The sequence below is a fragment of the Corvus hawaiiensis genome, chromosome 3 (assembly GCF_020740725.1).
Source record: "Corvus hawaiiensis isolate bCorHaw1 chromosome 3, bCorHaw1.pri.cur, whole genome shotgun sequence".
Lineage (NCBI taxonomy): Eukaryota > Metazoa > Chordata > Aves > Passeriformes > Corvidae > Corvus > Corvus hawaiiensis.
In genome coordinates, this window is record NC_063215.1 from 81,344,442 (window position 1) to 81,360,769 (window position 16,328).

Consider the following 16,328-nt stretch of genomic DNA (forward strand, 5'->3'; position numbering starts at 1 on the left):
TGTTGAGAAGGCTGAAATATTTAAACATCTTTTTTGATCCAGTAATCACGAAAGTGTAAATGTCTACATGAAAGCAACAAGGTAAAAACAGATTCTAGATTTCTATGAATGTTAAAATGCTTCCACATTAGCTGGGCTCAGTGCTTTTGGCCACAAAATACTATGACTGGAATAATCAGAAAATGATGAACAATCTTACAAAAGGGCAATAATTGCTACAGATCATCTGAGAATTACAGATCAACCCATTTAACATTGCATTTCCCTTACAAGGGAAGCAAATTCAAAATAACTTACAAGGCAGCAAATTCAAAGTAACTTTATGCTCAGAACAACACAGGATAGACTTGGTTGCTCTTTACAAGCATGCATTAGACAGGATCAGTGCATCCTGCACATCTGACAGGACTGATGTGTTTGCTGCCTGACCTTTTTTCAAACGCCAGCCAAGACAACATGCTACTGTAAAGTGGCTACTAAAACACACGAAACTGCTCAGACAAAATTCAGTGGGGTACCTTCACAGCCTGCTTTAGACATCAGATTTAAAAATTTAATAAATCAGGTCAGCTCAACACTAATACTGATTACTTACATGTTTTAAATGAGGAGTTTGATTTATTAAGTAAGCAGGTCATAAAATGTAAAAATTCTACAAGAGCACTGTAGAGTAGAATCAGAATTTGAACATACTGCAGAGGGGTTTAATTTATTCTGTCCAACCCAGATTTATTTCAACAAGCAGAGTGCCTTTTACCCATTTTTCAGCAGGAATGATCAGGTTCACAGTTTTAAGCTTCATTAACAATCCTTTTCACAAAAGGATATAGAAGGTACATCAAAAAAACAACAAAGACTAAATCAAGAATGTCATGTAAAAACTCATCAATCACCTTACTCATCTGTGCAGTAATGAATATAAACTATGCGAAATACCTCTTCTGCTTCATTCATCAGAGCCCTCAACTGGAATAATGTCTCAAATTTCGTGTATCACAACACGAGGAAGGTTAAGGACCAAAGAAAACGGCTCAAGGAAATGCTTTAAGAATGACTACAGACCTGGAGAATACAATGAAGATAAAAATACACTCCAGATATCCAGAATTTGTTTAGAATGAATCTGCTCTCCAGTGCCAACGTGGGCAGGACACAAGCACTAAAAGGCTTTAATTGCAGCAAGACAGTTTTCAGATCAGATGTGAGCAGGAGACAGGTTCAAGTACTAATGATAACAGTAATTAAACCATGTAACACCTTACAATATATAGAATAATTTAATTCCATGAGTACATGAATCTGGTACTTTGAAGAACAGGCTGGAAAAATTTTCTCAGATTTGCTAGAGACAAAACCAACCTGCTTTTTTTAAGACAGCCTAAAATCCTATCTGAAATCTCTTTCTTTGTTGTTTTCTGACCTGCAAATCATGTAACACACCCTACTGGCCTTATCCTTGCAAGTTTTACTTGATTTATTGCAGCACATGACAGCAAAATGAGTATTACTCTCCCACGAATGTGCAGATCCATTAATTAGACATCTGCTTTTAGCTGATTACCAGATGTTAGGCTATTGCAGCTGGGACCAATGACAAAGAGGAAAAACACAATAGTATAAACTCTGCAATACAAATGCACACAAAAAAGACAGAATACAGTTTGGGAAGAGGAAAGGGGAAAAGGGTAAAGCTATGGCTGCCTACTAATTTCTCCTTAACAAAAAAACCAAAACCAAAAACCAAATCTCAAAAATGACAGTATTTTCTTGATCTGCAGACATATGAAGAAAAGGCTCACAAATTTTGTTTAGACTAGTAAATTAAATGAAGGAATAGTCAGTCCTTGCTAGAGAGCTATTGTAATCAAGTAAGTCATTTGCTGCTACTCTTAAACTACCTATGGGGTTACGGAGTTAAAAGAGGAATTTAGTTCCAAGAAGAAAATCAGTAAAACACCATTTAGAATCATTCAGAAAATCTAAGCTTGAAGGACACCAAGAATGAGCTCACTTCAGAAATCTTCCCTTGCCATGCAGACAGCTGTGTTCACCAGAAGGTGATCTGAAATGTCACACGTACCAAATTCAAAAGTGGTCAACTGGGAAGGAGGAAAACCTTCTATTTCAGATATGCTGTTTAAAGAAAGTACTTGGAAGCAATTTATATGAAGGAACAACTTGATTCCCACAGAAAGGTGTCATTCTCATATCAAGTGTAATTTTCACATTTTTCTCCTCCCTTTGGTTCGATTCACTTTGTCTGTTTTTCAAAATTCTCAATTATGCCAGATACCATTTCTATTGCTGGGATGTCTTCTAAGCAACTGCAAGGACTACAGATGGTGAAATATATTAACAACTAAGTAGAGGAATGCAGCAGACAGCAGGATAAGGATCCAAGTGTAATACCTGAGACTAAGTTTTTATGAAGTATTTTGGAATTATAGTTCTTTAAAAGCAAAACCAAAAATAAACAGATATCCTCCCTCCTCCACACCTTTCCTTACTACATTTTCTATTACCTTTTCAATTTTATCTGAAAATTCTGAACCAACCTCCACCAAACCTCTTCTACCTTGATCTTGCTTGACTTTGAGGAAAACTCTCGCACCTGAACCACAGCTGAAAGAGCTGTCAAACAGCAGCACTTTTCCACCACCATAATGCAGCTTTGGAAACTGCTACAAAACTGAACCATCAGAAATTTCCTTTCTGTGTCACGTAAATCCAAAGTTAAACGGCCAATCAGTTCAATACGCAAAAGATGCGACAACACGGTCCTAAATTACATTGATATGTAATTTAAAAGAAGAACCTGCATTCCCAGTAAATTACTCCAGGTCTCTACACTTAGAATCTGGCCTTTAGAAGAAATACATTAAATGTATGGTCAGCCTACTGAAAGACTATAATTTTGTGAAGCACTATGCCAAACTGAAACTATTCAGTATACTTAATTCCCTCCAAGAGTCAAAATAGGACATGCTTTGTTAGTCCTTACACTAAACATCATAAATACTAATTTAAGGATTGCACAGACTTCAAACGCCACATACACATTTGCTGATTCAAAATGTGAGATAGCAATTAAATTCAACTTTAACTTTGTACATGTTAAAACTTTTTTCCAGAACTTTAGCAAATTAATCCTTTCTCAAACAAATACAGCACACAACCTTTTTCAGAACACCAAAGGATGGCATTAGACAGTTCTTAGGTTTGTTTTTACTAAGTTTACAACAACCACAATTCTTAGTACCTTGTTTGAAGTAACGCCTCCATTGGTGTTAGGCGATCCTGCAGCTGCCGGGACACCGCAGTCAGCAATGATGCACAAGCTGTACTGCATCCTGCCAAATCTTCATCCTTTACATAGTTCAGCAATACAAAATACCAATACACAGATCCTGCATTAAAAAAAAAAAATATATATTTCAGGTGAAACATGATATAAACTTTTCACTGAGAAAGCATACTTTGAAGGATAATCATTGGAAGTGATAAATAATTATCTAATGGTTACCGAATACAGACTAGGAGGTATTCTACCCCTTCCCCTTTCTTGAGAGACTTCAATTAAGAATCATTCTGAAATTGTAAGTTTCCACAAGTACTTCTAATTCTCTTATCAACTAACACATAATTGAAGGAAAGAAAGGTTCCCAAGAGACAGCTTTGTAAACTTCTTTCATTGCTTTTACCCACAGCAATCAAAATGCTCTTGATATATTAAGGTGCTTGGCTAGGGGTTCCAATCCCATCAGAGCCAAGCCATACTCCAGATCCAGCTCTTTTTCTCCTTTCATCCTCTGGTTCTGGTTGCTGTCTCCTTACTCGGTATTTGCTGGAGGCACTGCTTCCATACAAATCAGTTCTGGGAGCACAGCACGGTGGTAACTGTACAGAAACACAAATCTCAGCCTCCTCCTCCTTCCCTCCCTGTGCATTCCATACCCTCTGTAGCAGTGTGTTAAGTGTTTTGACCTAGGTGGTAGTACAACAAGCCTTTTGGAATGCAAACTGATTTTTCTGCAAGACCCCTCAGTGATGCCAAGCTAAAATTCAACAATGTCCTAGTGTGAAAAGCAGGCCTTGCCACCCAAAATACGAACGTAAAGTCATCTTCCCATTCCATCTGGCACTCCAGATGCTTCAACAAGGTGCTAAGAGACCGTTACACTGCACTATAGATAAGGAAGGAATTTAACTTAGTTTAAATTTCCTTTTAGTGTAGAAGAATCAGAAGTGGATTGCTAGTTGGACATCATTGGGATAGTCAAGTTTCCTGGCTCTCTCCTAATTTTAAAAAATAACAGACAACCCTGACCATAACTGATGTCAACAGAATCTGTTGCTGCTAAACACCTTTCAGAATTCTTACAAAACTTACTTAAGCTCTTCCAAAAATGTCAGACTTCATGCTCTGGTTTAATCAAGCTTATTTGCTTAAAAATCCACCAACTACAAATGTCTACTTCATGACCAGACCACTCCAAGGAGTGTTTTGAACTAACCGAACAATTACCTCATTCTAATTTCACAAGAGAGTCCAACACGACAAATGTACCATGTATTTTTATGACAACAACACTGCATACATACCACCTGTGGCAGCAGCAGGCAAAAGAGGCATATTGTCGAGTAAAGCTTTTAGAAGAACTGATCCAAACCCTTGCTGACTTGGGTCACACCTTCCATTGCTACAAAAAAACCAGACACAATGAAGTAAGAAAGAAGGATGAAATCTCTTACACAAGATGAAACAGTTACAAACACATATGTTCAATTTAGAATGCATGCAAATCCCCCAAATACATGTAAAATAGAAATAAACAAAAATAAATATATGCAAATAATTAGCACTAACCTGATGCATAGTGCAAGAAATCGTGCACATTTGTGAGCTATGCTCCGCCCAGCTTCAAAGAAGCAAACACGTATAATATCAGAGACACATTTACGTGTTTTAGTAAGCAAACTGTCATTTCCCTCCTTCGAGCTGTGGAAACAAGTTGCATACTTTAGAGAATTATATAAAACTTTTTTTTTAACCAAACTGATACTGAGAAATAGCCATGATAATTTGAACACAATTCCTCCCTTACCTGCCAGGGCCATTTGAATAGACTCCGGCCAACCAACAAAGTGTGTCGAGTACAAGACTCTGAGCATGTTCTGTAGTCAGTCCATCCTCTGTCTTCTTGCAAAGAGTGGTGAGAAGCTTCTCATGGAACTCTGAAAACTGTAACATGGCACACCGTTGAACTCTAGGGAGGAGGGGAAGGAAAGAAAAACCACAATTATCCAACATGGCCATTCTCCCAATAAAGTGTCTCTCCAGCTTTGTATCCTGTCCTAGGAGCAGCATAAAAGAGAATCCTAGATGAAAGGAAAAGCACTACACAAGCATATACAGTACTTCCTGTGCACACATTCCCAAGTGTCCTATTTTCTGCTCACAGAACTTCCTACATTATGATATATCTTGTAAGCTTCTATGAAGTTTTTTCACCCCTATTAACTTGTCTAGCAACTTCTAAACCTAAACAAACTTTCACCATCTACATCACTCTTACAACTTTGCACATACCTCTTTGCAGCCTCGATAACCTCTTTTATGCCCATTACAGTCAGTGCCATCACTGCAGGGTGGCAGATGATAATACACTTTAAATACTCTATTACTTGCGTCTAGGTCTGCAGCACCAAACTAGAGACTTCAACCACTTCTTTGTTAGCTAAATTTGATTCTAAACTTTTTTGACAAATAATCTAATTTCTGCTGTAAGAAACAAGGCAATGAGGAAATAGAAAGGGAAGATGCTTCCTTTAAAAAATGTATCTGTTTTACCAAGAAAACTTATTTACATTTGCCTTTTGAAGTCAGGCAAAAAACCCCACTTGACACATAATTTCATGCATGGTGTTATTCTACCACAACTTTCACAGCATAGTGCCCTCTAACTTGCAATTTACATGATTTTCCATATAAAATAAGCTTATGAAATGACAACTTGAAACAGTATCTTGACCTGAGCTATTTTGAGAACTAAGCTTTTTATAAGAAGTGTAACTAAAGCTAATATTCCTTCAGATTTAAAAAACAACTACTAACCTTTCCTTTGAAATTGAAGTTTTTTTAAATCTTCGAATTGTTACAGAGACTTCTTGAAGTAAGTCGCAGCCTCGCAGATTATCTGATTTTCTTGAAGTAGTAGTGGCTTCAATTTTGCTAGACGGCTTTTCCTTATATTTTCAGAAAAAAATAACATTCATAAATCACATTGGTTCTGATTTATTCTTATACATTGTTCAGTGAAATGCAAGCAGTTCACTAAAATCTCTCAGTTTGAGCATTGTACTAAAATTAACTATTTTTATTCACTAAATTCTATACTATAGAACAATAAATTATTCATGTTCTGTAATCTATTATGCTCTAACTATTCTAATAATGTCCACAAGATGTACATCATATCATCCCATCTTACAACTACAATGATCAAGAGTAAAACACACACACACACACATCTTCATAGAAGGATAAGGCCTATCAACTACTGAAAATACTCAAGGAAACAAAAGTTTCAAAAACAAGTGTTCAGAATGTGAAAGTGGCAGAACAGACTTTTTCCATTAAATTTGCACAAAAGAAACAATTTAGAAATGTTGAACTCTAATTCTTGAAGGTGTCAACACAGTGTCACCTCTTCAGAAGGTAGTCTTTTAATGGATCTTAATTCTGCTAACAGCTGTTTCGTTTTCAGATGACAGGAATCATACCAAGTCTACTACTAACACATGAATCTTCCTTAGCTATTTATTACCTTGCCTGCTGCAACTTTTGCCAACAATGAAGCAAGAGAATGGCCCTTGTTCGTTTGAGGTTTTAGAGGAGGTATTCTAACCACTGGTCTAATGCCACCATTGCAGATTTCTTCTGTTCCTCTGTCATTCACTGCTTTAACATGAATTAAAAATGAACGATACTTGCCACCAGCCATGCCTAAAAGTGGAGAACAACAAGGGAGGGGGAAGAATTTGCACAGTTTAAACAGATTGCAAGTTGTAAACAGAACAGATCAACCACATAAATTACAGTACTTGATCATCAGTTTGAAAGAGCAACTCACTATGGTGTTACACAGCAAAATTTGTCAATGTAAAAATAAATAACAAACCTATGGCTGACTACAGAAGTATGAGATGCACTTCAGTCACACTTCATGCGAATAGCATAATAAACGGGTTTACCTTTAACAAGCTTTGGACTTGTTAGCGTCAACATTCCAGCATGTCCTGATAGATCAAGTCCAGTAGCCAGCCATACTGGACCACAAAGTATATCTTCTTTGTGTTCCTCCAGAAATGGACACAATCTAAGACCTTACAAAAACATGAGCAATATGGATCTCAATTAGCCGTAAGTAAGTCACAAAATCTGATCATTTGCATGGATTAAAAATACACCATGTCAAACTCTGACCACTAAATACATGTAACTCAACATAAAAAATGGCTTGAAGTTCACTTTTAGATATTTTCCAGTGAAATCAATTAAGGTAAACAGCATTTTTAAAACCATTTTCAGTTGCATTATACGGATAACATATATGTTGACTGGCTTACAAAAGCCACAAAATACACAGCTGATTAAATAAAGAACCAATATATATGAGTCACACCCTTACTGGGTCGTTACTGAAGCAGGATAATACTGTTTAAAACAGAACAAAATTAAAAATAAATTTAAAACAAAGACAGTTTTGTTTCTTCTATGGGATATACAAATTACTGAAATTATCATTCACTCATCTGCTGCTCCTTTCTCAGCATGAAACACCTCCTTTATCACCCATTTGATCCTTCCCCTGATCCTTTGTAACCCCTCCTGTCTTGGAGTCATAGAATCATAGAATGGTTTGGGTTGGAAAGGACCTTTACAGTCATGCTCTAGATAAGCTGTGAAGTAAGACTGTTGAAAGGACCAAGCAAAAAAACCATAGCTCTAGAACTGAATCACTCCAACTGTCAAATTTTAGTCTGCAGCTCTCCTCACCCAGACCCACTCACTGCCTTTCACAGTCTAAGACATTTTGTGGAAGAGCGCTAGTTAACAAGAGAAGTTATAAAGACAGGCACAGTCCATGTGATGTGGCCTAGTTATGATTTCTTTATGTTCTGCTCCTTGCTTTCTTGGTTAACTGCAGCAATCTCTACAAAACCCAGGCATGCAAAGAAAAATTATATTAAAACTAGTCAAAGAAACAAAGTAAAATACTGCTGAAACAGGCTAGCAACTTCACTTAGAAAGGTGTCCTATCAATCTACTTGATTTCTAAATTCAAATAAATATTCATCTGCTTGTAAGCACCAAACCTCTCTAGTAGTTTTGCACATTTTTGTTGTGTTTCTGTTAAACTTTCAACTCATACAGCAAACAGTGCAGTGAGAGAAATAACTTTGAATACAGCTGAAAAGTCAGTCTATCTTAATGTCTGAGAAATTTTTGCAGGGGAATTCAAATTTATCATTAAAAGAAGAAAAAAGCAAGCTCCTATTTTAATTGAAGTATAACAAGATCAATAAAACTTACATTGTGGTTCCTCTACATCCATATACTGCATTTCCTCATTGAATTCTACCAGTCCTGGTTTTCCATTTCTCTCCACTTCAATGTTATGAGCTGGAGATAAAGGAAATGTGATCTGTCTATCTACTGCTGCTTCTGGAAATAAAAATATTAGCATGATTTCAAACACTGTTCAAGGCTCAGGAAAAACAAAAGTGGTAGTTTGCATAGCAAAATTATCAGCTTTCTGCCCACAGCAATATTTCTAATATAAACCCACAAATACACAAAGACATATTTTTCATATGGATTGAAGCTGCAGCAAATAGTTAAAAAATAGTATTTCCGCATGACCTGTAATGAGCCTGTTTTGCTTTAACACTGCCCAAATTCTTTTCCCCTAATAATCAACTACAGATTACTCCTAAGCAATTAAATTCCAGTACTTAAAGTTTGATAATTTAAAGTTAAAATAACTGGATTGCTCCTGCTGAACATCAAACATTATTTTGGTAATACTTAAATACAGTTCTTTTTCCAATTAAACGGATCACATGAATTATAGATGAAGAGGACATGCCAGCAAATTAACAAGAAGCATATACAGTGAATTAACTGCCAGACCAAAAAACCATTAGTTCCCAACCGGAAGAATTATGCCTCTGGCCTTCCCATTACTACACACTACATATTTAACTGTTTCCAGGGCTCCTGTCATACAAAATAATGACTGAATAAACTCTGCCCTACACATCTTCCCTACATCTCATTATCTTAAAATTTCAGTTCCTTTCTCACCCCATGGAAGGAGAGAAAGGAGGGAGGGAAGTTAATTGAATTCCAGTCTGAGGTTTTTATACATTTCCAAGAGCCATCAAACTATCTTGAATATTACATCTCCCTAGGATTGGGACATTTTGGTTAAGATCTATCACAGATATAAATTATCTAGCTTTGTCTTCCCTTATAATGAAATCATTAGTGTCCTATTATTTTATTCAACAGTGCATAGAGAAAAGGCAAATGTCACTAAAGTCCTTTTCCAAAACTCAAGAAATTGAAAAAGAGAAGGAAATAACTGCAATGCAGCTACACTTGGAGAAGATGTTGGTTAGTTGTGGATCTCCAATCCTACTGAGTAAAAAAGAAAAAACTTTGACGAGGCTGCCTTGCAGGTGCTCTCACATTCCCCAGTCCTTCCATACTGCCTGATCCCCTATTCAATGCTTACTCTACCCTGTCTGTAACAGAAAAAAGCAAATTCCAGTATATTGCATGTAAGGAAGTGAAATGTCATTTTCAGGAAGAGCTCTGTCATGTCTTCTGCTCAGTATGCTGTGCTGAAAAGCATTCACAGAGAGCTCTGGCAATTTAGTTCACACCTAAATCAAATGTCTCTAAGGAATTACCAACTCATGGAACTGTTTGCTCAGAAGTGTTTGAAATTGAAGCATTAAGGAAAAGAGTTTAACTTTTCTTCTATTGTTTTGTTTCATAGGTGAAGATTTTCTGATTAATTCTGACATCCAGATCTGCAAATGGCCTGAAATCATGCTGAAAACAAAGCAGGTTCCATTCAGGAGAGAAACATGGACAATCCGTTCTGGTGTTTTTTGGTTTTTTTTTTTGATAGAACATATTTCTCCTACATGTTAAAATTAAGGTTTTACATCAAGTATTAAAAAAAATGAAGAAACTGAAAGAACACCTGTTGACTGCTGTCCTGCAGTCAGCACTTCTGTTAAATCTTTACTTTAAGATTTACTTTACTTTAAGATTTACTTTACTTTACTTTACTAAAACTTTAACAGCACTTCTGTTAAATCTAAACCATCTTGATTCCTAAAAGAACAGGCTTTCCTCAAAGAATATTAATATGCTAGCATATTTTGTTCTTGGGTAACAACCAGTTTACATTATTTAAAGGAGCATCTCCAGCACACGACTTTTGCTGTTAAACACTGGGGGATGCTACAGAGTGAAGTTTTATGAAAGCATGTCAATGATGTTTAAAATGCCTATATTCCTTTTTGAAATTTACAGCTGTTACTCCTGTGTAAGTGGGATGGTCTTACTTAGCAATTAAGAAGAAATAGGAAAAGCAGGAGGGAAAAGGGCTTTTATGATCATGCTTGCTGTTCTCCTCAACACATTTTATATCCAGCAACCAATTTAATATCTGACAGCAAGATTTCTCTGAAACAGTCAATTCCCAGAAGCTTTTGAAACAGAGGTGGCCAGTTAAAGATAACCAATTAATGCCTCAATAAAAGGAGGTGCTGCATGTAATACCTTCCACTCCCAGCAGACAAGGCAGCAGGATATGAAACGAACACGCTCACCACAGGAAAATCCCAATAGAGGCACTTCCACATCAAAGAAATGACTTTTCAATTTATGCTACTCCCTCACAGGTTCCCTGAGAGCTAGTAAGATGCAGAGTCCAGTTAGGAGTCTTGCAAGGCAAGAGCATTCCTAACTTTGGTCTACTCAGTCAAAGCGGCAAGGAACAAAAGGTGAAATTATACTGCAGCTTTCACATAGTTTAGTTAATGAGCCAAATGATGAGAGAATTCCCAAGGAAGCCAGGGATTTTCTTACTGCCATCAAGAAAAGCCTTGCTATTTTCTCACTGGCAAATAATTTCCTTCTGTGACTTAGAATAATTTATTATTATTTTTTTTTACTATGTCAAGAACTAAAAGAGCACCATTTGTTTAATCAATCTCTAGGATGATTTACAATTGACAACTTATTTTTAATGACTGTAGGATTCATGCAGTACAGAATTATAATTGAGTTCAGTCTTTCTGAGCTATGTACTTTCACTTGTGTAAATGTCAAGATTTTGGAACTGTTTACCCAGTTTGCCTCCACAATTTACATTCAAGCATGATAAGAGAAAAGAGCCCATGATACTAAGAAACAGAATAAAGCAGTAAAAGTGAAATTCTTACACAATTACAAGCAATTTTTCTGATATACATCACAGAGAATAATGAGTTTGAGAAAAGAAATAATGTTCTGAAAGATATCTTAAGTTTTTTTCTTACCATTGACTTTTCCTAAGCCTGGAGCTTTATTTTTCAGTAAAGTCACTTGAATCTGAGGGATGTTTGTGATGTTTGAATTCAAAACAAATTTGAAGTCCACATGTCCAACCATACAAGCTTTTGGTAAAACCAGTTCAAAGACATGCTCATCCCAGCTGTTGCTGTCAGGAAATAAAATAAGACAATGACCCAGTGTCAGGAGAAAATTCAGATCATGCAGGCAGCATCACACAGTCCATTCTGCATCTATGCACACTGTCTAACAAGAAGAAAAACTTATTTTGTCTTACTTGACATCTGCATGGATTTCTGAAGTAGAAGTCTTTCAAACTTTAAAGCTTTCAAGCTTTCAAGCTAACCATATTAATTTTGTGAAGATGTTAAAAAGCCAATTGATATGGCAGGGTGAAACAGTGTTCAGATAAAAGCAGCAGTGGAAAGATTCCCTATTACCTTCATCACAGTATGGTTTTCTTATTACTATAAATACCAGCTACTTGTTTCCATGAAAAAAGGTATGAGAATAAAAAAGCAAACACAACACTAAAAGAGGATCGATTAGTGAAGTGTACAAAAGCATGATTGGAAGTACCTACCTTGTAATCTCCCTTAAGTTGCCCTTATCCATTGTTTAACACTTACCAATGCGTTGCGTGTTTGAGAAAGTGGTACAAAATCAACATACAGGAGACTCAAAATACTACTTTGAAATTACTTTTAAAGCACGTTTGATAATTCATACAGGATGAAACATGCTTCTTACCAGACGCACATTCAGAAGCCTGTGCTGGGCAAAAGGGTGCAGCTTCCTTTTAGTAAGTCACATTTTAGTTTTGAAGACAAGTTTGGTTTTACACTGAAAGTGTAAACTTGAGACAAGTACCCCTCAATGATCCGTTCCATAGTTTGATACACTAGGGTTTGCAAAAAATTGTTCAAACCAAAGAGCAATGAAAATAAAACTAATAATGTGTCAACTGTTCTGCTTGTACACATTTTTTTAAATAATTGAACTTCTTGATCTCCTTCATTTGGCAGTAAATATTTTTTTTAAATATTACTTTGATATACTTATTTAGTTGTATAACTGAGAACACTAAGAAACTGAGTATGCTGCTATAAATATTTTTGAAATGTCTTTCTAACACCTAATTCACAAATAAATATTTTAACTCCAATAGCATGCTACACACTGAGTATTGTGCAGAAAACCATTTTAAAATAGATTAAGGAATGGTGCAAATGTATTTATTTCTTTACAGTAATATCCCTGAAGGCCAGATCTCCTTCAGGCACATGTAATAGACTTAAAAGAGATTTCAGGTACAAGTAATGAAATGGCATGCCAGCTTTCCAGAGCAAGCAACACAGAAAAGCAGAGATTTTGGGAGGAACGATGGACAGAAGTGAAAGATGGACAGAAGAGAATTTGTGGTTATGATTCAAGAAGTAACAGTGAAGAATTTTCAGCTAACTGTACAAAGAACACAAACAAATAAAATATAATGAAAATGTATCCCATTGCTCTGGGGAAAAAAAAACCCTAAACCTCTGTTAGCAACTGTAATACTAAATACTTAGAATCACTCATGCCTTTCCTCTAGCTTGGAGTACACATAATCCAGTGCCAAACAGAGAAAAGTTTGGGGGTGGTATTTCATGTCATGCAAAGCATGGACTAAATAAGACACTCAAAGGAGCCAGACTTCTGAAAGACAAAGTAATATTCTGCTCATCCAGTTTTAGTTAAAGATCTGGTACAAACCCAGAAATGAATAATAAACCACTTTGTCTGCAGCAGTCTTTTATAGTCTGTGTGTTGCATACAATGCACACAGCCATAGCAAATTACAACTGTTACTTGTCTACCCCAGAAATCAATTTTAGACAGAATTGAGCAGCAGATGCTCAATAGGTATGGATGGAATAAACAACCTCCATTAAAGTCTCATATTAACCCAGCAGTAAAGAGATTTTCTTATACCTCTGACAATAAACTTCACAATCTAGTTCTCTGATTAGTTAAGACTTCCCTTTCAAGATTTTTTTTTTTAGTATCTCATAGGTTTGCTTAAGTACATCCTTTATTCATGTGTAAAGTTCCAAAGTAGCAAACAAATTACTTCCTTATTATTTTCTCAGTATCTCAGCATATCTATCCTAAATATCACTTTTCTCTGATAATCTAATGCAAAGTCTTTTAGGAACTCTTCTACCTTTGAAACCCACCTAAATCTATAGCATCTCTCTAAAGAAGAACATACAATCCATACTGTGTTCCAAACGCCAATATAGCGTCATTCTCAACCACAAGATATTTTTCAACACACTTATTCATTCCTTCTCTAGAACATCTCACCATCTGATCTTCCAATGCAACTGAACTTTGAACTGCAAAGACATTTCCAGAGGTTAAACACTGGAAAGAACATTAGTATCTAGCTCTTCCTTCTTTCATATATTTTAAAATATGTCTCCATAAGATGAATACATGCTACATAAATTTGAGAAAAAGCCAGGAAACTCAGATGTCACTGCTTTATCCATGCATATTAGGAATTCATGTATCTCTCTTTTAAAAGAATTAACCTCATTTAACATTTCAGTTAAATTACTGCTGAGGGTACAATACTGATATTTAGATAATTCACAAGGTAAACCAGACTCTGCTTTTCTGTTTTCTTTGTTGAACAGTCTTTTTAAAATAACAAACTAGGATTGCAATATAATGCCATTTTCTAAAATACAGTTACAGGATTATCTCTTTCTATTTGAGAAACAAAAGAATTACCATATCAAATTGCATTACTCATCCATCTAACACTGTAATCCCACATGGTGATAGGTATCAGTATGAGGCACGCAAAAAGAAGATAAAAGGAACCTCATAGTAACAACCAAAAAATAATCCAGAAATCAAAAAGTTTCTTCCCAGATAACTTTTAATTAAGAGCTAACATGGCTTTCAATCTTAAGATTCTACCCTAAGAACAAAGGGACTGTAATTTAATAATTTTCATCATGAGTCACATAGCAGCTGTCAAAGATTTCCAGTACTAAACCAAAACTTTTAACTTTTCCCCTTTACAACCGTGTTTTACTTAGCAGCAGGCATACTTCTTTTCCTCTAATGAAACTATATTCATAAGCTAATTTTCCACTTATCCCCTTACAATTAACTGCTATTACCTTCACTGCTTGCTTCCTTATAACTTCATATTGATAGCTCGTTACTTTTCAACTGTTGCTGAACACACCTGGATAATCAACTGGAAGTTATTTTGCAAGGAACCACCTCCCTTCCCCTTGCTACATACAGAATATTTGACTTACACAAAGCAAAACCACAAGATAAATAAAGGTTTTAAAGCCTATAATATATTGCAAGTTTTTAACCATAGCTTATGAACATTTATTTAGTTCAGCTCCTGTTATGTGTCAGCCCAGGAGATGCCTGCATCTATTACATGTTTTCCCACCTGGAATGCTTCATTATCACTTGCTATCTTTCAGTTGTTTATAGGACATGCTTTTTTTGCCCCACACATGACCTCTAGCTCCCCTAGGACCCTCTGGCCATTTCCTTGTTTTCAATCTATGGCTATTCTGAGTCTACATGACAATCCAAATGTTACACATCAGTGGAACAGATGTGTAGCAGTCTGACCCAAAAGATCCTGTAGTGTCTTTATTCACATCCCTTAATAAACCAAAGAAACTTCTATTTACATTTTGTTTCTCCAAGCATTTTTCACAAAAAGCTGCACAAAGCTACTTCATGTAGGTTTTAAGCAATTCTTCAAGGAGACTGCAACACTGCTGTACTTGTATTTAGGAGCCCAGAGGAATTCCAAGTTCTCATGTCATGTGTAAAAAACTAAGTATTGCTACACACAGCATGTTGGTGAACTTCATTTCAATGAAAATACTGCCTAAACTTTAGTACTACTAGGGCTCTGGAGTGGCTTAAATATCTCCTATATAAAGATTTAACTTGAATAGACATAAATCCAGATTCTACCTTCATATTTTGAAGTAAATTACAATACCATTTCATTTAAGACAATTAATTAGTCACACTGGCACCCACAGTTTGCATTTTCGGATTAAATAATGTGCTCAAAATGTGTGTATACCTAAGAAAGGTGAATCAGACTTTTATAGAAACTATCAAGAATATCTCTAATTCTGGAAAATGTGCTTGTCTAATTATGTAATGTAATAACCACATTTGGCAAATAAAATTCAAAACCTGACTTTTCAGTTTGTTTCAAGGTCCACTAAAATGCCTCTGGCAATCTCACGAACACCTATAATGCAAACTACCAAATGAGGATTATCATCTTTGAAAACACATGCTCTTAAACTTGCACACTAGTTGAAAACAATTAAATTGCATGAGATCTGTGGTTGTACAGCTACACAAACTAGTTAAGCAATGCACACGATTCCTTGTGCGCTGCTGCCCTATGTACCTGTCTGTCTGCAGCTTCCAAGTCCGAGTGTGCTGAGCTGCATCCCCGTGGTGCTGCTGGTGCAGATGCTGAGGGTGCCGCCTTTGCTGCTGCTCCTGCTGGACTTCCACCCAACAGGGAGGGACAGTGGCTGAAAACCGTGGTGTCAAGGTTTCAAAACGGGTCAGTTCCACCAGGGACGTCAGTGTTTCAAGGGAGAACGGCTGGTCCACCAAAAGATCAACTCCT

At 36.2% G+C, this 16,328-nt stretch overlaps 1 protein-coding gene across 5 annotated transcripts in view; it reads right to left on the reverse strand.

Moving 5' to 3' along the window:
* BIRC6 (baculoviral IAP repeat containing 6) overlaps nt 1–16,328 on the reverse strand; it is a 176,726-nt gene that overhangs the window by 121,394 nt on the left and 39,004 nt on the right. For all 5 annotated transcript variants that reach the window (XM_048299366.1, XM_048299368.1, XM_048299369.1 and 2 more), the window contains exons 12-21: nt 16,101–16,326; nt 11,626–11,786; nt 8,597–8,728; nt 7,255–7,386; nt 6,828–7,006; nt 6,116–6,246; nt 5,106–5,267; nt 4,868–4,999; nt 4,603–4,700; nt 3,260–3,407 (exon numbers count right to left, since the gene is read on the reverse strand). In XM_048299366.1, coding sequence (XP_048155323.1) covers nt 3,260–3,407; nt 4,603–4,700; nt 4,868–4,999; nt 5,106–5,267; nt 6,116–6,246; nt 6,828–7,006; nt 7,255–7,386; nt 8,597–8,728; nt 11,626–11,786; nt 16,101–16,326 — 1,501 coding nt within the window. The remainder of the gene's footprint in view (nt 1–3,259; nt 3,408–4,602; nt 4,701–4,867; nt 5,000–5,105; nt 5,268–6,115; nt 6,247–6,827; nt 7,007–7,254; nt 7,387–8,596; nt 8,729–11,625; nt 11,787–16,100; nt 16,327–16,328) is intronic.